General features: G+C 29.6%; 1 protein-coding gene across 1 annotated transcript; it reads right to left on the reverse strand.

Moving 5' to 3' along the window:
* Positions 1–63: 63 nt before the first annotated feature.
* LOC114123423 (uncharacterized) lies at positions 64–24,790 on the reverse strand. Its single transcript, XM_027986382.2, has 34 exons — positions 24,177–24,790; positions 23,894–24,046; positions 23,267–23,633; positions 23,052–23,193; positions 22,249–22,419; positions 22,029–22,187; positions 21,210–21,431; positions 20,935–21,138; positions 20,213–20,297; positions 19,935–20,073; positions 19,705–19,842; positions 17,698–17,896; positions 17,391–17,622; positions 16,947–17,059; positions 16,744–16,887; positions 15,798–15,908; positions 13,820–14,000; positions 13,414–13,569; positions 12,817–13,007; positions 12,322–12,491; positions 12,092–12,233; positions 11,809–11,976; positions 10,652–10,804; positions 10,334–10,555; positions 9,732–9,935; positions 8,921–9,144; positions 5,943–6,080; positions 4,340–4,477; positions 3,012–3,210; positions 2,609–2,840; positions 1,733–1,845; positions 1,503–1,643; positions 921–1,072; positions 64–208 (listed from the first exon to the last, which is right to left on the reverse strand). Exons 1-33 carry the CDS (start codon positions 24,265–24,267, stop codon positions 959–961), a joined length of 5,556 nt encoding a protein of 1,851 aa, XP_027842183.2. The 5' UTR covers positions 24,268–24,790; the 3' UTR covers positions 64–208; positions 921–958.
* Between the last annotated feature and the right edge of the window lie 101 nt (positions 24,791–24,891).

Below are 24,891 nucleotides of genomic sequence, written 5' to 3' on the forward strand. Positions count from 1 at the left end.
GGAATGTGTCATAAAAGCCAGTCAATAATAACAACAATTTCAAAGAATAAGTACTCTACAAAATATGTTTGATATTTAATGAGTTGGTTTATTTTATAAATTTTACATGTATGTGTAATACTATTCAGTCGTACTGCATTCAGTAGTGATTATTGTTCATAATGTAGTTAGTTGTTAAACATCACGTGATTTGGAATATTTTAAGAACCTAAAAGTAAAATACAAAAAAGTGTCATTAACAAATACAAATCAATCAATTTTTATTTTTTCATGTCATTCTATGTATTTATTTGCATTATTAAATGATTGGTAAAAAGCCATAATATACCTATTGCTATGTAGCAATTTTATTAAAACTTTGTTCTCACGGTAAATGAATAGGCAGTGAGCCTCAATACGAACGTTAAGTTATTAGCGAGGCTCACCCCTCGTGAGAAAGCCTCTTTACGATGGGATCAAAACTTCTGTTTTGGGTTTTCGTTTTATAAAACGTATAAACACACATGTCTTATGTAATGTTTTTTTTAAGTTTATAAGTATATCTTACACGCTTAAGATGTTATGATTGAGTACCTATATAGGTACCTTATATCTATACTGTATAGGAAATATTATCAATGGGTATTTCGGGGTGAGTTGATTAAAAATTACAACTGGTATAATTAATAATAGAACGGTTTAACGCATTTATTATTGAAACAATAAATTTCTGATTTATAAAATACGCGCCAAAATGTAATTTATTTTTCATTAGATTTTTAATTTAATATTTATTTACCGCGCCGTGCTCTGATTTTGCACGTCGATTTTCCCTATGTGTGCGTATGTTATATACTAATAGTTTCCTACACCTCGTGAATATCGTTCAATTGAAATTTGTATTTTGTTATCACCGATGGGGCGGAAAAAAAATAGTTTACCTACAATAGTATTCTAAATGTCGTTCGTAGTCATCTCTTTAGCTCGTGTCAGAGTTTGTATCGGCATGATGCCGTCGTCTAAGTGGCTTCACTCCTCCGTCACATTTCATCGCGAATTTCCATTCTAAAACCAACGCTTCTTTCGGTGTAATCTGAAACGAGAGCAAAAATATAAATTACACATTCACTTTGGTTCAGGACAGACGAGGTATCAATTTGCATCGCGCGTTGGTATTTGGCAATCGGTCAAAAACTCCGGACCTTAATTTTCACCGTCAGACAAAATGACTGATGAGCTCATTTTTTGAGTATAGGTCAAACAAAACGAAAATACAAATTTAGTATAGGTAATTTAAAATGAGGTAGATGCCCGATGAACTATGTGAACAACTTCTACCCGTCTCTACTGGAACGTATATTAGGTAAACGTAGTGACGTGAGCGGGGCAAGATTCTTTAAAATGTCCATTTTTTCATATTATAAAATATAATAGGTAATGCTTTTGTAGAAAAATCTTAAAATAAAATATATATAAAGATACCACATAGAGGTACCTATATGTGGCCCTGTATTTAGTATTACCTCTTCTTCGATGGCCACCTTCCGGATGTTCCACAAAAACTCCAGTATAGAAAACATAAACGCAATTAAACATCCGAGAACCAATACCACAAAAACGCCACCGATTTTCGTAAAACCGAGTTCGTCGCTTTCGTCTTCTTCCTTTATGCGGAGAAAGAAAAACATTTTAAATAGAGACGATACAACACGATTTGTAAATAATCGTCGTCCGCTGTATACACAGCACTTACCTCGCATTTATTGTCTCCTTGAACTTTCCACCATTTGTCTTTAAGCTCTCGCATGAATCCGGACTCTTGTAATCTCAGCACCGATTCGCTGATCAGCGTACGGTACGGCGAATCTTAAAATAAAAAAATAAACGGATGAACCGATTTTTTATTGTAATTTTCAAAAGTAATACTTAATGAATAAGCCATTTTATGATGGAAAACGATATATATATTATATATAGGTAGGTACTAAGATACGAGTAGATAGATTGATTTATATTCGAGCGAAGTGGTATCGGGTAATACAACTATTATTGTCAATATACACTAAGCACATATAAGTTTATCTAGGCGAAAAATAAAAAATGTGAATTATTAGTTTCCGATAGCTTTGGTATCTATACATTGGTCCGTCGTAGGTGTTAAGGTTTTAAAAGACTTAATAATTTGTATAGTCATATATAGGTACGCGTAGTGCAGTTGTTAAAAATATTAAAAGTGAATAAAAGTTTATATACGTACGAATGTACGATTGTTATGTATGCGAGTGAAAACTAAGAACGGTGTGGAAAAGCTGTTATGCAGGATGCAATAATGATAGGTAATAATTTTGATTATAGGTAAGGTATAGGCAATAGGAATACTAATTATTACAAATATCAAATTGCAAGTGATACGACTATGTGTATATAGGTATAAGGTATATAGAAACTAGAAAATGATATTTTATTGCACTAGCACCGTGATGGTGAGTGGAAAGGGAGGGAGTAGATGATTGTTACTAATTTGTTAGAGATGACTTCTGATGGTATAAATTTTAAAATTTTACATTGGCCGTTTGCCGTAGGTACCTACACTACGATATTATTTTATAATATACTATACTATACTCACTCATCGGCATTGCTATGCCGTACCCTTTGGAGTCGAGCGTGTTGCCGATCTCCATCAAGTTGCAATTGCGTTCTGTCTGATACTCGATGCTCGACGATTCCATGAGAAACGCGTACCGGCCTTTGCCCTTGAGTACTCGGTCCACGCCCTCCTGGTTGCTTTTCGTGAACACGGTCGGGTTAGACGATTCCATCACGCTCCACATCCTCTGGTACAAACTCAAGTTCGATCTCTGCACAATGTATATAGAACGTCATTATTTATACAGCTGTTTTTTTTTTTTTTACTTAAGTATTTTTAATATATTATCATACACGGTTGTTGTCGGTTGTACAATAATAATAATAGGTAATAATAATAATTTTGACGTATTTTAATAACGGATTTCGGTACTGCGGCAGACCTGAAAAAAACTGGCCGTCGATCCTTCCTCGTAACAGCCGTACTGGATGTTCGAGTCTTTCGACAAGTCATCGACGTTCTTGATCGGTGTTTCCAAACGTCCGCTGGTAATAGACGCTGTCAGGTTGGCGGTATACGATGAGGTCATGATCAGCGCGAAAAACCACCACATGCCTGCCACTAAACGCGTGGATACTGCCCTATATACGTACACAGCACATTGGTTATGAAACATTTTATGATATTATTGTAATATTGTATCTACTGCAGTATAGGTAATTAGAATATATTAATTATTATAATACTGTTTATATATTTTTTGTATAGTTATTATTTGTTAATTTACAATAATCCAATAATATCATCGTACCATAGGTACCTAATAGAAACGAAAATATTATTATTATTGCTGCAAAGAAACAGCGACATTACACTGACATAAAATATTTAAGTATACAAGACCGTAACTAGAAAATAATTTCGAGAGGGGTTTTAAGCTAAAAAAATGTATTCTAATTTTATTATAACATTGTATAGGTAATTTAATATAGAATAGGTACATAACCGAAAAAAATTTAATGGTGGGGGAGGGGTTGAACCCCAAAACCCCATTAGGTTCGGCCTTGAAAGTATACATAAGTATATCGTTCACGAATAATGATGATGTGAAAACGGTGAAGCACGTATAGATAACTCAAAACATTTACCTAGTCAGAAGTAAATATTATAATTAACTTTATTTTCACTCTCGATGTATTATACACCTGTTTTATAAAGATTTAATAAAATTAAAATCGTTATGATTTTGGAAATATTATAATAAAATTATATGATACTCGTAGGTATGTTGATGTATTATTATTACTCTATAGACTTCTAATATAATAATAGTAAGCCTTTCATTATTAAACTTGGAATTTTCTAAACTTATTATTAAAATGGAATTCCACGCGGACTGTGCAGGTTAAAGTGTTAAATGTTAAAAGAACGATAGTTTGACACGCTTTTGCTTCACAAATTATTATTGTGAGTCACAATAATATATAAAGCAACCATACAAGTATTGAATAAAAATTAATCACCTATATATAATCACCTGTACATAGGTAATATTATATTAATAAAGAATATATAATATAAATACAGCAAACTCTTGTCATGTCAAATTTCAAAAGGATCAGAAACATTTCGAGATATCGAGTCTATAAAACTGTAATATCAGCTCGAAGACGATTTTAATTTAGTTCGACACGATAAGAATCTACTGTCGGTATATACTATATATTATGTATATAAACACTGTGTTAGGTTCGCGTGTTGTTGCCTTACTGAGGTGATATATCGGAACCCTGTTGCAACATGGTGCCGCAACTGAACCATATCAAATTAGCCACATTAAGCCTAGTCTCAAGCTCGTTGTTACCGTCTTTCCACGGCTGTGGATCGTGCCATTCGTTGGGTGTAATTCTGCAAACAATCAACGGGGATAGATAACATTCAAACGGTGGTGCTGCTGATTTTCGTTTGCGAGCACACGCTGCTGTTGCAGCCTCCGCGTCGTATCATACAGACCATAGTCGCCGTAACATTAGATATAATAATATGTAAGTATTACATATTATTATAATTATAATATAATAAGTATAGGATATTCGTTGTTGTACAATATGTATTATGTATCATATATGTATATTGTCACGCGTATAGATTTTAAACGAATAATAACTACGAATTTAAATAGCGTGTTAATATATAAAGCTCGATCAGTGGTATATTTATAGTGGGCGGTGGGCGACAGACAGAATAATAATAATGTATATGAGTTTATAGGATTTTAAAAATGACAAAAACATTTTTTCAAATCATATTATCTTCCTGTGGGTAGATAGTAAGTACAATAGTTACATAAACTTATAAGGTATAATATTATACAAAGTATTAAACGATAAATTTATCGATAATTTGTATTTTCATACAAGATTTAATTCGGAATTTTTTACCGTAGATATAAATGATTTCAGATTTAATACTACATTTATTTTTGAAAAAATTTAAATTAAAGAAATTATTTCCAGGCTAGTATATGTATAGTAGAACAAAATGTTTTATATTATATCCCACCTTCCTTTTTAAATTAAAGTTTGAAATACATTTTTTTTTTTAAATAATTTTGTCTATATAAGGTTTTTAACTATCTTAGAAATATTGACATATAGACATTGTTTTTGATTATGATATTAATATATTATTTTATATTATATTCTGCTATTATTGAGGAAAATCTAATAAATATACCACTGCAGATATATAGCTGCGGTTGATTATGGCGATAAAAACTCATAGCGCATTCAAATCATAAAAGTACACACCCACACACAAACTGCCAAACTGGCAAGCAATGCAAACTGCACAATTGTCAATTATAAGTGCATATAGCTCATACAGTATATACAATATATGTTAATTTGATTGGTTGGAAAGTCAGTAACCTATTAATTCATGAATTCATGATGTAGTGTGAAATGGTATGGGTATAATATTACAGATACGAGTTGGTTGGCACCCTTTAACCATGATTTATAAAAAAAAAACCGTAACAAATGTTTTTAATTTTTTAAAAACGGGTTACTTCGACTTTCTAATTAATTAACACATTATATATATGAGTGTTGTACAGGATGCAACTGTAGAGTGGCATAGTAGATTCTTTATATAACTTTACTATGGAAATCGAAAAATCTCGACCTGCCACTCAGTATAACAAATTATTATTCAAAATATAATAATACGTATGTTAAACATTTCGTAAAACATATATATATATAAATATATATATTATATATGTATATAATTAATAATTATGTATATTTTAGTGGCACAGTGCAGTATATATCACGCGTGCAGCCATCGGCAAATATTGGTTTGCGCTCACTTGGGTAGGACTTCGCATCCGGCACACAGTACGGAACCGATCGAAAACCACAGGCAGTTGAGCAGCGTCATCGAATTCTCCATCGTGTTGTCTCCGGGCTTGACCGGGTGCGGGAGTTCCCATTCGAACGGTGTCATTCTGAAAACAGTTCCACAACGGTCTGGGCCAATTGCGGCAGATACCTACACGCGCCTAATGTATACCAATATACCTAAAATATATAGTAGTCCACGGCGTCTCCCGCGATCATAATAATTTGTGTGTATATATACATTCACCGAGGCCTCGCATATAATATTATGTTATTGTTTATTGTTATAGACGTAATATGTTATATGTATATACTATATATAGATATATATGTAACAAAACGGACGATTTGTAAATATGTTTAGATGTAATAATATATTTACACGGGATGTTAGTCGTCTACAGAAAATACTATTGTGTTCGACGATGTTATGGAAAAAAAACTCAACTCAACCCGCCTAAATCGATGACTATTAAGCGAAATAATAATAACAATAATAATTATTTAATATTATATTCATAGGCGAAAATCGGGTGGAGGCACAATGGGTATATAGGGGTTTTCTACCCCGAATGTAGCAAAAGTTTTGATAGCTTATTATGAGCAGGAACTGCGGGCTACAGGATTTGTTTGGATCAGGTTAATGGAAAATACCACCTACCTATTTGAATTTTGAATCAATTAGGGGGGGGGGAGTTAAATCTTTTAAACCAAATGATATAAAGCAACATTTCAAACTTGTAAACAAAAAAATTTTAATATTTTAAACCAAAATATGACGTAATAGTTGACATCTTACTGGTTGAATGGTCGGACATATAAACTATCTTTGAAAATTTTGAATGGGTAATGTGGATAGCCGGATAGGTTATGATACTGAATCATTAAATTATATTACTACACATTATTAATATATATGCTGTCGCCAGGTAATAGGCGATGTATCTGCAGTATATAATATAATAATAAAGTTAAATAAATACAAAAATATTAATGTATATTTATTTATTATTGATACATTTTCTATATCAATGGTTCTCAATCTTTTTGGGACCACGCGCGACTCCCTATAATGTTACCAAGACTTAGAGCGAACTTTTTATTATGATAGTATTTAAAACTATGGCCAAATCAATATGATTATTATTGTATTAAAATAAAAATAATAAGTACTCGATAAATTTATTGTATTAACATTAATTATAATACATTTAACTTGGCAGGTCTATAAAAATTGTTGGCGGCTCCCAGTTTGAGAATCACTGGTCTATATTGTATTTTGAGTACCTAATAGTACTTAATAATCTATTTATTATTTTGGACTAGTGCCTATGTGACAGAAATACTTAATTATAATATCCAATTATATACCTTTGATTATGTTTGTCTACTGAATACCGATTACATTCGGATTGGCTGTGGTTAATGCCAAATGATACGCAGTAACATCGGACACATTAACATATGTATTAACAAATTACAATGTAAAGTACAGAAAATGTATATTATATTTATTATATTGTATATATATATTATGTTACATAAAGTAGTTTATAAATGAATCAATGGTAAAATTCAAGATAACCGTATAATGATTTATTGATATTTGTATAACTATATAATATTGTGGTAAAATTAATAGTCGTACAGTCTACACTGAAGACCATACAGTTATATAGTTGCGCGATTATTTTAAAAATGTAATTCTAAGAGGAAACAAATTCAAATTTTTATAAAAATAATATTAACTATTCCTGTATGTAATATTGTTTCCATTGTAAATATTGCAATTAAATGTAAATATTGGAATAACAATTTCATATGTAATATTGTTGGTCCTCTAAATTAACTGTAAATGGTACAAATCTTTGATAAAACGGTGAGTCATTTGGTCGACGGTTAAGTGATCGAATTATCATGTGATCGAATCGTTTTATAGTCGAAAAACGAATGGTCGAATATTTTATTAATATACCTAGTCGAAATGTAAATAGGTTTTTTGGTCAAAGAAAAGTTAATTATTAGATACCAAATTATTTTATATAATATTTTTTTAGATATGGCAAAAAATACAATCCTAAAATATACGTTTAAAAGAAGTGCAATAGAGACTCTTAGCTGATCCAGGTTATGATTTATAAGAGTATTTAAGAGGAATGGCTCCAAATTTAAAATTGTAATTACTAATACAGTTATATACATAACCTACACTCTATACAGTTATACTTATACTAATTATTTTAATATTAAACTACATTTATTTTTTACTTAATAAAAACTTGCAGGTTAGGTTAATTTTTTTTAAAATAACTTTTTTTATTTGTTTGGTTTTTTGAAATATTTACTGTTATGTTATTTTTAGTTCAAAATGTATGTGTTCTATTACAATAGGTATATTTCGATTACCTAATCTAACCTGATTGTTCCATTAATATTTTAATTATTTAAAAAATTAAAAATTTTATATGGGGTGGCACTACTCGTATAAGAAGGTTAGGTTAGGTCAAGCATACAAATTTTTGATAGTTCGTCTACAAAACCATTATATACATATAATATATGCAAAGATTGTGGGTTTTATTCTTTACAATGAAATCATTTTTTAATTTTATTGTAGTCGAGGGTTGAGTTTAAGATCTTCAACCCTCCCCATGGGAGATATATCAAACAATTTTCGCCTATGAATATACAAATTGGGTATTATTTTTTAATCCGGCATATAATTATTACATTGCATTATATTATATATATGATACATCATATATATAACTTTATATATAAGGATATACATAGATGGTTTATGTACACACTGTGTCACGATACACGTCAGTGGCGGATGAGTTACACGATGGCGGACTATGACCATTATGACGCGTTTAGGCCAGCGGCGCGGTTTCTGTCTGCAAACTGTTTAAATAAATACGAATTTTTTTCATTTCTCGATTACCTGGCTAACATAAACAAGAACAACGACACGCCCAGGTACGCGGTTGCTGTGTACATCCAGACGCTGAACGACAGTGGGTTCAGGAACCAGAATAGTTGTGGTTTCTTCTTCTCCGGTTTTGCGTATAGTATGCTTATACCTAGCGTCATGAATGGCGTTGTGAAGTCGACAGCGTTTCGCCGGTCGAAAGTGATCGTAAGGTCACATATCGCTAGATCAGCTCGCTGCAACGTCCCACACAATCAACAAAAATGATCAAAAATCAAATAGCCATTCGTACGTATCACATAATATACACGAGTATCAAATATATATAGTATAAGAAGTATACTTACTACAGTATTATACGTGTTTAGATGAGTGTGACATAAAAACCCTCGAATAATAGATAAATAGATTGTCAATAAAACGGATTTTGTGTTTTTAAAAAAAAAAAAAAATTTACAATATCTTTAAAATAATAAATAGTTATCAGATAATGAAATTAAAATTCTAGATCACGCTCTAGTATAATACACTAAAATCACGTACTAATTTGAAAAAAATTAAGTTAAAATATTTTTTTTTCTTTTTCAAAATCAACTATTATAAGATAATGTTCACATGTCACATGTTTAAAACATTATCCTATGTGTATAGTTTTGCAATCTTTTTTTAGCGCGAATTTATGCATAATCAGTGGTAATTATTGTAGAATGGACCAAAGTATAACTAGGTATAATGTTATACCTATTCTAATATTACATTGACTATATTTTATACACATAATCACTTATTGAAGATATTAGAAATTAGGCTATATATGGCTCACCATAGACTGCAGCTCTCCAATCATACCACTCCACTTGCCAGTCTTTTGCATAGTTCCATAATCTTGGTTTGTGGTAAATTTGAATTTAAATCCATTGTACTTGGCCATTTCCTCGACCAAGTCATACGCGAAACCTTCAAAACATTCTTCGTCTTTGTCCATTCCTTTTTCCGTGGCATTGCATCTCATCAGATATGGTTGTACCTGTTATTTATTTAAAGATTTTTATCGGTTCTGAATTTTCAATCATGTTATTATGTAGTGGCGTGATGAACTTGAAATTATTTATAGGTATAATCTATAAATTTATAATTAATAAATTACTTGCAAACAAATATTCCAAATAATATTTCGCTTAAAAATATGAAATTAAAAATCTTCATTATCATTTAAAACTTTAAAAGAGTATAAAAGGATAATAATAAAAAAATGTTGTTTTATACTGCTTAAGAACATGTAAAACTAATACAAATATTTTAAAAAAATGTTAATATTTCTGAAATAATGAGTGTATTGTATTGAATGGACCCTTCATACACTAATAAAGTGCACTCAAGTTATAAGTTTATCTATGGACGTATATAGTTGGATTATATACTCACTAATTTACCAACGACAATAAACGTTTTGTTCGTAATTGATTGGGCGAATTCTAAGTTCATTTCCGATGCCGATCTTGTCAGCGTCATCCCCTCTAACGGGTCCCAAGATCCCAAACGATGTTTTTTACTCTCTTGCACTCGGACTACATCTACTTTGAAGTAATTTCTGTTGCCTGTCTCGGCATCAAATCTCATTTTTCCTGTCAATCCGTTCAACTCCATCTGTATATTGACCACCACAATTTAGGTAGGTATTTTAGTAGACAGCAATAATTTCCGAAGGAATTTTTCCAATAAAACGATAAAATTTTATCTTACCACTCTCATGTAATTGATTAGACTGTATCCGTGTACCCATGGTTTTATGTCGTCGCAAGCGATTCTCGTCGGCCCCATAGTTTGCGTAGCTACTAAACCATGGAGCGAGGTTGCGAAAAAGTTAACCGCGTCGTACATCAACGCAGTTTTTGTCTGTACATGAAAAATTAAACAATGATAATATTTTATTATAAATATAATACACGATAATGTCTAATAGTACCTATACAATATAATTATATTATATATATTTCGTGTAAGAAAATTGAATTGTATATTTTCAGTGTCTATTTCGACTCTAGGAGTATCCATTGCATGGTTGTTATGATTTTTTGATCGGATGCCAAAATTAGTCATAATATTATTATTATTATATTCACATATTTTAAATTCTAAGTGGAGTGGATAGCTATTGATTTGTTATTAAATGGTATGCAGTCCTGTGCTTTTTGAATTACAAATAAGCTTAAAAATATCATGTAGTAATTTTATATGTATATAGGAGATCGAAATAAGGGTATTTATTTAATTTTTTTAGAACTTTCCAGTAATTTTTTTTAAAACTTTTAAAAAATTTCAAATAATTACTGCGTAAGCAATTAATACGCTAATATTTTTGTAATAAAATCTTAAAGACGTTATATAACCTAATGAGTAATTCCTTTTACTATAATTGTTTTCTAAATCGCGTTAAAAATAAAACTTAACACAAAGGATTCTGACGTAAAGAATGTTTTGAAATTGTATTAAAATACTCAACGAAACTATTTTGTCTAGTGTATTTTAGTAATGTACCAACTACCAACTAATACTTATTCTAATACTTTCTATACATATTTAAAATACATTTTAAGTACCTATAAATAATTTATTTATAATTTATATTTTTCTACATTTCTATAATTCTATATAGCTAATACATAATAAAACACGATCAATTTTTCATTACTAAAAAAATTAAACCAACCATCAGACAATAAAAATTTAGTATTCAATATAAATAATATAAATAATTGGTATGCAGTTACTTTTAAATTTGATCTATTTGATAAAAAAAAGTATTTTGTAGTACTTTGTAACACTATCGGTAAGTATCTTGGTATCAATAATACCTCTACAGTCTACTTAGAATATACCAATTATTCACACATGCTTACTTTGATCGTATTTGGAGATAAAACACTAATCCTTCCGTTTTTTTGTTCATTGAACACGATTTCCTCGACGGCATTTCTGACGTGCTGATTTTCTGGGTCTATTAATCGGATCAAAGTTATATTGGCCATCGATTTATGGAACTCTTCGAAACTTAGCGTGTGCGCATCCTGAAACGGGACAATGTTATAAATATTATTATAATAATACCACTATGTGCCACGATAGTGATGAATAATATAGATAATATTTGTGATCATTTTGTAACATATCCCTCTAACTCACCAAATTTGTAATGACGTAGCTTTGGTAATCTCCCATAAAGTGAACTTCTTCCGCTTGTCTCAGTATGTGCGTGATGTGTTCGACTTCATAATCTAATATAATGTGTTTTTCACCGGACAATTTTAATTCCTTGAACAACGGCCTATAATGTATTATTATTATTGTTATTGTTTGTAAATACATCAAAGATGAATCAATGAGATAGTGATCATGTCTGTTTGAAGGATTACCGAAAGTCGTCCGTTGGTGGAATTTGAATGATTTTAATAGATTTTCCCGGAGCCTTTTGTCCGTAATCAAAATGCATTAATAGAGCTTTAAGTCTAATCAAACTTTCTGGACTTTGATATATAGCAGTGAAAGACTCCCAATCCATATCCAATATTATATCTCTTATGGCCTGTATACATTTTGAATTGTTAGTACCACGTGGTGTGGTTTTGTATTTTATACTAAATCCCAAATGAGGGGGTGTAATCGAATACTATTTTTAAACATATTAAAAAAGCTTGCGGACAATATTATACCCTTTTTTCCTTGTACAGGCTTAAAAAAAAGATTCGAAGAGGATACGATCCAGCTATCGACAGCGTTTATGCCTTTTAGGGTTGATAACCAACACTGATCGTATATATATATATATATATATATAATATTATATTACATATATATCGTGTAATAAGTATTGTCAATTTCGGACCTACAATATAATATTATATACTTGCCTGTGCCAAAAGTGACGGATCAGGATAAATATTGATGGAGTAAGGATCGGGAGGTCGGTGAAATTTTTTCCAATGCGTTTCAATGAATGGTATTTGCGTACGGGTGCTAATAGATCTGATCACATTTTCAACGTCTTCGTCATCGGTTCCATCAATAAATGCTGCGATTCCAAGCTTCAACGTGTCGCATACTTTAATAGGCAGTTACCAAAAAAAAGTCCGTGTGTATTCATATAGCGCGTAGAATCAAAAAACAAACACAAAATCAAAATTTAATTTGTGTATGATACATTTTGATTTCGTTTAGTTATTAGTTATTATATAATTATTAAGATAATACATTTGTATAATGTATCAGTTTCAATAAGTTTTACTTAAACTAAATTTTTTTTATCTAGTTATACTTAATAAAAATATTGTATTGTATATTTCCAATAAATTACCTATTTTTTTAAATAAATTAAGTAATACAATTATTATATATACCTACCTAACTATTAATTATCTACAAAAGCAAACCTATATTTATAATGCATTATACTAGTATTTAATGTATTTATTATAAGGAGTCGTTATTTAATTTATTTATTTCCTTACCAACACGTGTCACGTTATACATATCGTTTACGACGTATTCAGACCTTTGGACTATTCTGTTTTTAGGTAATACCGTGTCCATAATATTAACAATTTTTGCGCTCACGTTGTACGCCAATTGATTGACGGAATCATCGTTCTCGTCAAACAACGCAACTGTAACAAAATAAAATATTTTATACCTATAATAATATAATATGCCAAATTTAAACTTTTCTATATTTATTTATTTTAATATACTTCGATTATATGACATTTCAATCACTTTTTTAAACCAGTTAAGTTAAGTTACGAAATATTTGGGGACTACGTGTTTACGCCCCTCTAAGTGCCCCAATTAACGCTAATAATTTAACAATGATTTTGATGAAAACAAAAATATGATATTATACAGATTAAGACCAACCGATTTTTACGATTTTGTTGCCAGCCAATGGCTTGATGTCGTCTTCGGAAGCCGCCACGAGCAGTAGCAACGCAATCGACGTACATATCTTTACGACGATTGCATACATATCTCTACCATATGGTTCAGAACTCGGAAGCACACTGCACACTGAACAAGAATGAAATATAATTATTTCCTCCTACACTCCAGTGAAAGAGCCAGGGACACACGAGGCGATAATTTTAGACGATAGCCGTCACCGCCGCCGCAACACACGCTCATCAGCTATTTCCTCCTATTCATTAGACACAAATTTTTGACGATTTTCGGGCATCGAGCCAACCGTCATGCGCACAGTTGTCACGCTTAAGTCTAAAACGGTAGTTTGTGAATATTCGGCTGTAGTGAGTTATGTATTTACTTATTTATTCCTTTAATATCTCGCCGGAATACTAAAATTATGATAGATCAAGTAATATTGACTATTTATTTATATTGTTGAGTAAAGTTTAGAAAAGCGGACAACTAGGTAACCGTTAAGTTGTATTTCTACAGTTGTAGGCGTTGGATGTACCATACTTCATTATAAGTAGGTCACTGTAATAAATGTGTTAAATTTTTATTCATTGATTCATTGCATAAAAAACGATTCTAAGCGGAGACGGTCTTCCGTCAGCTTATATTATCACAACTCACAAGTATATTTTATCAGTCGTTAATAATTTCATAAAAAGCTCAAAAAAGTTAAAATATTTTTAAAATGTTATTATATGTATAAAAAAAATAATGATATAATATTTTAATGAGAATTTAAAGTATCTACAATTATTTGTTTTTGTTTTTACGGTTGTTTTTAAAGTACGGGAAAAATGTTTTTTTTAACTCTAGGTTCTTTCAAATTACCAATATTGTCCGATAAAATCCCATTTTCTATCAGAAACTACCTCTTAAATTGAAAGTCAAAGCATTTTTCTTGCTCTATAAAAGATGATTATATAAACAAAAAAAAATATATTTCATTAGAAATTAATACATTCATTGTTCTACTCAGAATCTAAATCTTATTATATTATGTATATGAATATCCAATTAGGTACGTTTAAATTTAAACTTAAAACACACCCATAAAAATATTTATATTTAATTATACTAATTTGTGTTATTCTTTTAAGCCAAACTTAAATGACATTTTTTATTATATTTTGCAACCCTGTATAACACCTTAGTTTTGAATATTCAAATTTTTATTAATTTTACAATATTTGGCAAATTTTTGTAATGTTTTTTAAATTTATTATATCATCAATAAATTTTAAAGTTATTTCGTCATAATTACAGTTAATATTATTTGATAAAACTTCTATTTAAGTTCTTTAAATGTTTTATACTTACTATTAATTAAAACATTAATTTAACTGTCTTTTGACAGGTCACAGGCTTATTTGTGCTAGGATATCTTGAGTCTTTGTATGATTTTAAGTTTATCAAACCAATTTAGAAAATATGAGGAAATAAATAAATTAGGTTTCCTATTTTGGAACATTATAAAATTCTTTTAGTTAAAATAAGTAAATATTTTAAATTATACCATTGTCATCTTTGTTTTGGAAATTTACTTATAATTATAAAGTACTTACCAAAAAATATATTAGTGAAAAAAAGTATCAGTAAACATATTAATATTTATAGTTAGTCATAATTGATCAATGTCCAATGAGTCAATACTAATCTTTGACTATTTTTTGAAGTTAAAAGGAAAATACGATAGGAACAATGAAAATATAAAACTAGATTAAACATGTATAATTAAAATTCAACAGTTGTGATAAATAGTTTGATTAATAAATTGTAAAGGCATTAACTGAATGTATGGTCAAAATAATAGTTTTAAGATTCACATGCTACTATGAATTTGTAAATCTTGTTTTCACGCAAAAGACATAATTTTTTTCTTAATTTAAATACATCTATGTATATATATATATATGTAAATTTAGTCTTCTGAAGACGGTTCGTTCGAATATGTTGTGTGCCTGACTGGTTTAGTCGAATAATGGAATTTAAGCACAAATTTCAGTTCCAACTTGAATGCGTCCCACGGCGATAACTGCAAAAAGATTATTATAATAGAGGATAATATTTTATTATTTATATTGTTATGTAATACTTAGTATCGCAGAACGGGGTGGGAGAGAAGAGCAAGGGTATCTGATTTTAGACATTGGTTGTGGCCTTGCTATTGGTGATAAGGAACAACTCCTTTTTTTATATATCTATGGGAACTACACAACTCTAGTTTTATGTACCTATTGAATATTAATATCACAATAATCAGTTAACACTAATAACTAAATAACTTCCGATATTATTTTATATGTTTTGTTTATCCGTTATCTTAAAGCAGACGTGTTTATTGTCATAATTTAATTGATTTGATTTAATTATAAATCGAAAATGACATCATTGATTAAGTATTATATATTATATTTGTACGTCCTCATCTTAAAAGAAAAACAAATTGTTGTGCCTATGAAAGTGCTAATAAACTGGCAATTGTATTGAGATAGAAATGTATCTTGAAATAATTATCTTGTGAATTCCGTGTGTGAGATGAGCAGTTTTTTTTCAGTTATAGATCAATATCTATAAAAGTATATATATTTAAATGTTAATTCTTGATCTGAAAAATTATAAATATTCTTCCAAAAACTCAAACAACTATAAATGCTAAATAAAAGAAATATTGGTAATTTGTTTATACTCATCCTTAATAATGAAATAAAAAATATAAATTATTTTAATTCTATTGTTGCTTATTATTTTAATTATGTTGCATAATAGAAATGGTAATATGGTATTAGTGTACCTACACAAATATTGAAATATGTAACTATAATACAAAATAATGTAAAATTAATTATAACTAATAATTATAATATTACTTTTTCTGCGACTGCTACTTTCCGAATGTTCCATAAGAATTCCAATAGAGAGAATATCAATCCTAACATACACCCCAAAATTAGGATGACAAACATCCCTCCCACTTCGCTTACATCTAATTCTGCTGAGTCGTTTTTAGGTACCTAAAATATAATCAATTTAAATAATATATTTCAACATTATTATCGATAAAAAATATTACTGGACACATTTTTTCTTCAGATACCGACCACCATTTGTCTTTTAGTTCCATAAGCTTCCCCGATTCGGAAAGTTTTAATAACGCCATACTGACTGCCGTTCTATGTGGAGCATCTAAATATATATATATTTATATTAAACCAGACATAAATTGTATCATTAGGTACATCAGAAATACAATATCTACTAGTATTAATGATTAAAATTAAGAATTAAACTATTACATATGTTAATGAATTTCTCTACAATTATGAATGATAATTTTATGCATGGTTAGATAGTCACAAAGTCACATTTAAGTAATAACATTTATGTACCAAATTAAAAATTATTGAATTAGTTTTTTAAAAAGTATACATTTAGCACCTATCTAAATATAATTTTATCACAAAAATTGTTTTAAGTGTACCTACTGCACATTAAGATATATTAGACAGTTACTTACTAAAAGGCATTGCAATTCCATATGCTTTGTTATCTAACCACGTTCCTACTTCTGTCAGATCACAATTTCTTTGGACTTCATACTCGATTGTACTAGATTCCATGAAAAACGCATATGCTTCTCTTTCTTTTTTTACTCGGTCTACACCTTGTTTGTTGTCAAACATCATTACTGTGTCACCATATGTTTCCATTACGCTAAACATTTTTTGATAAAGATTCACGTCAGAGTTCTAAATCAAAAACATTTATTCAACATTTAAAAAAATGAATAGTAAATCGTAAGCAAATAACAAATTTGATGTAACCTCAAAAAATCCAGCAGTAGATTGACCTCTAACGCATCCATATTTGATGGCTGATTGTTTATCTAGATCCTCAACTCTTTTGATTGCAGATTCTTTTCTACTCGATGTTAAAAACGCGGTCCAATTAGCAGTGTATGATTGAGTTACGATTAATGCAAAAAACCACCACATCGACGCGCACACTCTCGTCGAAAAAGCTCTAGAACATTTTTTTTACAATCATTTAGATACATTTGTAACACAGAATAAACATAATATAATATACTCAGTGGTGTAATAAGGAATTTGTCAAGAAGGATAGTATACGTTGGAAAACATATAATTTCACAGTAGAGGAGGAGGGTTTTATGCTTATTATCAACATTATACAACTGTTTCTTAAAAATGTTTAGGATTCATATAATTAGTAAATACGCACACGTATTAATAAAACTATTTACTTTAAACAAAAATCAAAGTGATAAATTAAAATAAGTTAAATAAATAAACAACTTTGTATGTAGGACGATAGTAGTATAAAGTATTTATTATCTATTATGTATATATACATTTTGAATAATTAAGCCATTAAACCAGTTGTTTTTAAATTTAAACAAAAATTACGGTAAACATTTGTAGAAACTCGAAATCTCGATTATTCGAACACTAAATATAACCACAAGTCAACGAAAATCGGAAAATCATCAAAGTGCCCTAATGTGAGTGTGCTACTTTAATGTATTGTGAGTTGCCCTATAAGAATAAAGCGATGCAATAATAAATAATGAAAATAACTCTATTTTAGCATTTCATCTATATTCTGCAGTTGTATTGTTGGAATTATTTAGAACTTTGAATCAAAATATATATTTATATTTTAGATATTACAATATTTATTGTAACTTATAACACATGTGCCGATTAATACATGCTCTCACCCTGCAATATGTTTTAAATTTTTAATGTATTAAAACGTAACGGGCTGAATATTTTAATATTACATAATGTTTATCATTTAGTACAGATCCACGAGCTATTGCCTCAAAATAGCAATCAAACGCTTATTATTAAAAACATGGTTATTAATAATAAGCAGCTTATGATGGACGACGGTCATTGACTTAAATATTTTCAGGTACTATATCAACACTCAATATTATAATTAAGTATAGAATTTGAAATTTGAAATTGAATTCTGTATTTCTGTAATATTATCTTATTTCCCCACAAATAAATAAAACACTATTAAAAATCTATATCATTATAAAAATAAAAATATATCAAAGATATCTATCCCCTGTATTTCCCTCCGTAAATATGTAACTGGTATTATTATCCATTGGCGCAAAAATAGGTCAAATAATATAATATGTATTATTTAAAAAATAATGACAATGTAGCTAAATTGCCTATCAAAAACGCCGCGTGATCAAAATTGTAGTATCAGTAATCATATTATAGTATTATACTATGACAATGATATGGAAGTTAAATTGGATTTAATTATAGTGCCAATGCTGTAATGAAAATGAAGAAATTGCATCGAGTTTCATTAAATTATACAAGAACAAATTATAAACATGTAATAGTAGTATAAGTGTTGCAGCCTGAACTGATTTGTAGGTTTTTTTTTTGGGGGGGGGGGGAAGTTGGAATTGGAATGGTGTGGAAATGGTATAATAGAGAAATTTATTCAAATAACATTGTATTTTTACCAACATTCATTTAAATATTATAGTACATCTTAATTATTATTTATTATCTATATGAAGGTAAATTAAAGTAGGTAGCTGGTACGATATTATATTATGTGAGGGAGGTGACCGGAAATCTACCCATTCTGTGTGCCACTAATATGTGTATATAACTGTGTAACTGTGTAAGTAATAATTAGAATATTACCCATATAAATAATAATACATAAAAATATAACTTAGAAATGTGTTCAAATGATTAATATCGCCGACATTTTATATCTAATGAGTGTATCTATATGTTATCATTTGAATATTTACATATTATATTTACCTTGGCAATACTTCACTCCCCTGACATAATATAGAACCTAAAGAAAACCATAGACAATTTATCAAGGATAATGAGTTTTCGAGTTCTTCGGGCTCTGTTGCACACGGATGAGGATTTTGCCACTCATTAGGAGTTATTCTAAAAATAATAATAATGAGTTATATATATATATATATATTTATACACTTTTGAAACAAAAGTTTTTTTATAATATTTATATACATACTAACCTAGCTAATATATAAAGAATAATTGATAGACCTAAATATGCAGTTGCGGTATATATCCATACGTGAAACGATAAAGGTTGTGTGAAAGAGAATAAATTCGTTTCTGGTTCTTTCGGTTTACTGAACAAAATGCTGATTCCTATTATTTCAAGTTTATTATATTATTCAATAATTATCATTATTGGTGGTCGTAATTCACAACTCGCAAAATACAAAGGTTGGTAAAGTTTAAAATGATTTATAAGCTAGATGAGCATACATATTAGCTATTGCTATACCTAAATTCATGAAAGGAGTCGTGAAATCAACCGCGGTCCTCCTGTCGTGTGTGATGGTCAGATCACAAACCGCTAAGTCAGCTCTCTATAAATAAAAAATCATTGGAATATTTATTTAAAAACCCACTCAAATCTCAGGTACATTATGTTTGAAATATTTTAAATACTTATTGGATATTGTTTTGTTGGATGGATTTATGTAGTAAGTTTTCAAATATATTTTACAACTACGACTATAGGTAGTACTATAAATAGGTTTATAGTACATATGAAATATTTTTTGTTATATCATATTATTTTTTTAATGAGTTACTTCTGTAATTAATTATTTTATTTGTTAAAAATATACATGAAAAAAATTAAGATAATAATATGTATACTATTATTAATAATCGAATGATCTATTGCAGATTTAAAAAAATAAACACGTTTTAAAAAAAATTACTGGAAAAATAAAATAAAATAAACTACTCAGCACCAAAACTTTATGTATTCATAGTTCATACCATTAAAAAATTATATTTATATTTGATATAAATAAGTATATTAAAATACAATTAAAATACTATAATAGGTATATTATATAAATTTATTATAAAAGTATTCAATACAAATAAAAATATTTACATTTATAATTTATAAGTATTTAAATAAATACCTATAATGTGATAACTGATAATAGTACTGAATACACATAACAGTCATAACATCATAATAGTTACCAATTCATGAACTTCTCCGATAAGTCCATCCCATTTTCCAGTCTTCTTGTCTTTTTTGCCGTTACCATCGTTCCGTAATTTAAACTCGTAAGTGATGTTGATCTCTTCCGAAATCATACGTATCAAATCTACTACGTATCCTTCGTACTTGTCGTTGCCAATGCGATCTTTATGATCTATTTTCAACATCATATACGGTTCGGTCTATATAAATATAACGTTAACAATTAAATATTTTAGCACCATATATAATTTCTGGTGTACCCGTAACTAACAATTTTTGAAGCAACAATGAAAGTCTTGTTCATGTTTGCGTTCACTAGATCGTCTAACATCTGATTCCTAGTTCTCGTGTACGACATTTCGTTTTGTGGATCCCAGACGCCGATCTTTTTGAATCCCGTATTTGTCAGCTCAACCATTTCCAATGTAAAATAACTTCTGTATCCGGAATTTTGGTCAAATCGTAATTTGCCTGTAAGACCGTCGACTTCTATCTAAACACCGAATGGTTTTTAATTGACGCAATACAACATATCCAACATTTTGCAATACCATTAGGTATTAACCTATACGGCTATACTTTATCATCATATTAATATATTAGTAGGTAACCAATCCTATCTCGTACTGTTTGTCAGTTATATTTTTCTTATTTATTTAAATTTTATTTTATTTTAAATAAATTAATAAAACATATTATGTCCTATGTTACCATTTATTAAAATATTAGTGTATTAAACTTATTGGAGAGTTGATTAAAATGACCGAATTGCAGTACTATACTGAACCTAAACAATAATATTTATTGTTTATATATTACTTCATAAATCGCTTCAATATACTAAATATTTAAAAGACACTCCTATACATAATACAATAATATTCATTTTACTTTTAATTGCCTAAAGTACCTATTCTAATGATATTTAATTTTTTCCAAAAAAATCACCATTTAAGTTATTTTTTAAAATTCTTACTGCTTCGAAATAAATATAAGACCAATATATTGATCGTTTAGCTCAGAATTCTAAATTGTTTTTCCCTATTGAATTAAGTATCAGACACGTGATTGTTTGATATCAGTGACTTACGACTCTCATGAAGTTGATAAGACTAAATCCACTAGACCATCCCGTATTTGATCTATTTGCACAACTGTTAGATTCAGCCTTGATTACTTTAGTGCCTCCAATACCACGCAATGCTTTAGCATACACATTGACTGCATCAAACATCAATAACGCGTTAACCTGATTGTAATATAAAAAAAATTCTGTTTTCGTTCATTTAACAATAATATATATTTATTACTGTAATAGTATCTGCACGAAATACTTCCATATCCAAATTCATTCTTTGTTGAACGAATTCGAGATCGGCCATTATACTAGTCACTGTTGGACTTGACGGATCTATTAATTTCACTGCAGTGATATTGGTACGTTTAAACTGTAAGTGGCCATAATTTATGGTGTGTGCATCCTTAAAAACATTTAAACATTATTCAAATAAAGTAACATAATTCAGAAATATAAAATACATATTAAAAATAAATATTTAAATTTATCAGAAAGTGATGGAATAAGTATAAAAAATGTCTTATTCTCCAATATAAAGTTAAATGTATTCTGAATACATAAGATATATCCAATTAATAGATACATGAACTAATATTATGTATTATATACTATAATAAAATAAATATAAAACTAGATAATATATATAATATTCATATTATGTAATTAAAATAAACCCAAAATAGCTAAATGTGAATATAATTTAAAATGTGTGTTTGAAAAACAACGCATCATTAGGTAATTTACAGTAATTCAGTGTCAATAATAATTATTAATAATTAGTATAAAAAAAACACACATCATTGTAAAATCAATTCATCACTCCTTTCAGAATCTAAAAAAATGTAATAAAATTACCTATTAATAAATCACAAACTACTATATACATTTTTGAAGAAAATGGAAAATTAATAACTATTGTTTTCAAATTATAGTCACAACACTTAATATTGTAACTGAGAGGTTTAAAATTAAATAATGGTTAATAAATAATAAGCATTTAAATGCAACCAAATTAATGTTTTTTTTTCAACTAACCAGAGAAGTAATAATAAAACTGTGATAATCGTCCATTAGGCCTACATCTTCAGCTTGCTCCAATACAGTTAATATTATATTCGTATCACAATCTAGGACAATATGACTCTCTAGAGATTTTTTTACCTCTTTCAGCATAGGTCTGAAAAATTGTTTTGTTAAGTTATTAATTCTAACGCCAAATGATGTTTAAATGCATTATTCTTTTTGCCTACCGGAAATCGTTATTTTCGGGTAACTTAATAAGAGTAATAGCCGATAATTCGGTATCTGATAATTTGGTTAGTTCAGAATAATCTTGGATTAAGTGCTGCAACCTTAAGAGTCCTTCGTCTCGTTGGTACAACAAAGTAAAGGAAGTCCAATCCATGTCACGGACGATGGCTGTATATCCGCGACTGAGGGTCACCGGATCCGGATAGACGTTCATGTAATAGTTTGGTTGTTGTCTCGGGTTCATTTTCCAATGGGTTTCGATATGGGGGATTTCCATCGAATTGCATATCGATTGGACTATAGCCGATGACTCGTAGCCTGTGGGACCGAATATAGCTCCAATGCCAGACTCGAGAGATTCGCACACTGTATAGTGATGATAATCGAATAATGTGGCGTAAAACGGATGTGAAAATATATAAAATCGATACTTACATATCTACGAAGGTAAAGATCTCTATAAGCTAAAGTAAATATATAAAATTCTGAAAAGATTATTATATTTTTTTTCGGAGGCCGATAGTCCCACCCTATCCAACATAATATATAATATACTGCATAATTTCTGCCTAATATTTGTCATACTTAATTATATTCTAATCTTTGAAGTGGGAATAATCGCTTACCTTTTTTGCTAGTCTGATAACCATCGTTGATGTCGACGATTTCTACTCGGCCTTCAAGTTTGACGTCTGAAAGTGTTGGATCTAAGTTTACTTTATGTATGGCTAATTCAAAAGCCATTTGTTCTATTGAATCTTCGGAAGGAAACAAACCAACTGCAGTACACAATAATAACGATGATATGAACACGATTTTTAAAACAATTTTATAGTTGGTAATAAGTAGACAATAGCTAGTATAAGCGTTTAATAAAATATTATTATAGGTACTCAATCGATGACTTACCGACGGTGATGCGTTCCCCATCCTCTGCAGTCTCGGCACAGACCGCGAAACCGGACAACAAAAACAGGACCACTGCAGCTGCGGATTGCATGTCGCGCGCAGAATTAATGTACTGATTTAATAGCTGCTCACACAAGTAGGTACATAATATTATACGGGATTATTAATTCCGTACATTATATTATATATTTTCACGAGACACTCGCGAAACCGCTGAAAACCTATATTTAGATTGCGCACGCAAATTGTAATGGGCTGCCAGCCAGTGTCTATCCCGATTTGAAACAACAGCAATGACCTATCTACGATTATTGAAGAGGCAATCCGCGGCTGAACGTATTTATTGCACACTACGACGTTTTATATTATTATTCTTTCCCACCACCTATGTGTACACTGTACACGCATGATAATCTTTGGCAACCGGGTTAAAGGTTACGGCGGTTACGCGTCTGGAAAATAATAATAAACACGGCACTGCGATTTTTTTAGCACGACCTTTATATTGTTGTCTTTGGAAGTCGGGCCAAACAAATATTATAATGACCACGATGGCATGGATTATGGAGACGAGATGAGTTTTTTAAAATTATTTTCAAACTGACGTCGAATTTAACACGCGTCGTTGTTTACGTAACGGTCTTCAGAAATATACCAAAATAACGATCCAATTTTAAATGCAGTAGAAACCAATTCCAACAGCTATGTAGTATAC

Source organism: Aphis gossypii, chromosome 3 (genome assembly GCF_020184175.1).
Source record: "Aphis gossypii isolate Hap1 chromosome 3, ASM2018417v2, whole genome shotgun sequence".
NCBI lineage: Eukaryota > Metazoa > Arthropoda > Insecta > Hemiptera > Aphididae > Aphis > Aphis gossypii.

Excerpts from the sequence above, each read along its gene's own strand:
- LOC114123423 (XM_027986382.2), bottom strand. The coding sequence starts at position 24,267 with ATGCAATCCGCAGCTGCAGTGGTCCTGTTTTTGTTGTCCGGTTTCGCG. Across the intron at positions 24,047-24,176 it reads TGGGGAACGCATCACCGTCG|TTGGTTTGTTTCCTTCCGAA; the intron begins GTAAGTCATCGA and ends TGTGTACTGCAG. Across the intron at positions 10,556-10,651 it reads TAATCAATTACATGAGAGTG|ATGGAGTTGAACGGATTGAC; the intron begins GTAAGATAAAAT and ends GTCAATATACAG.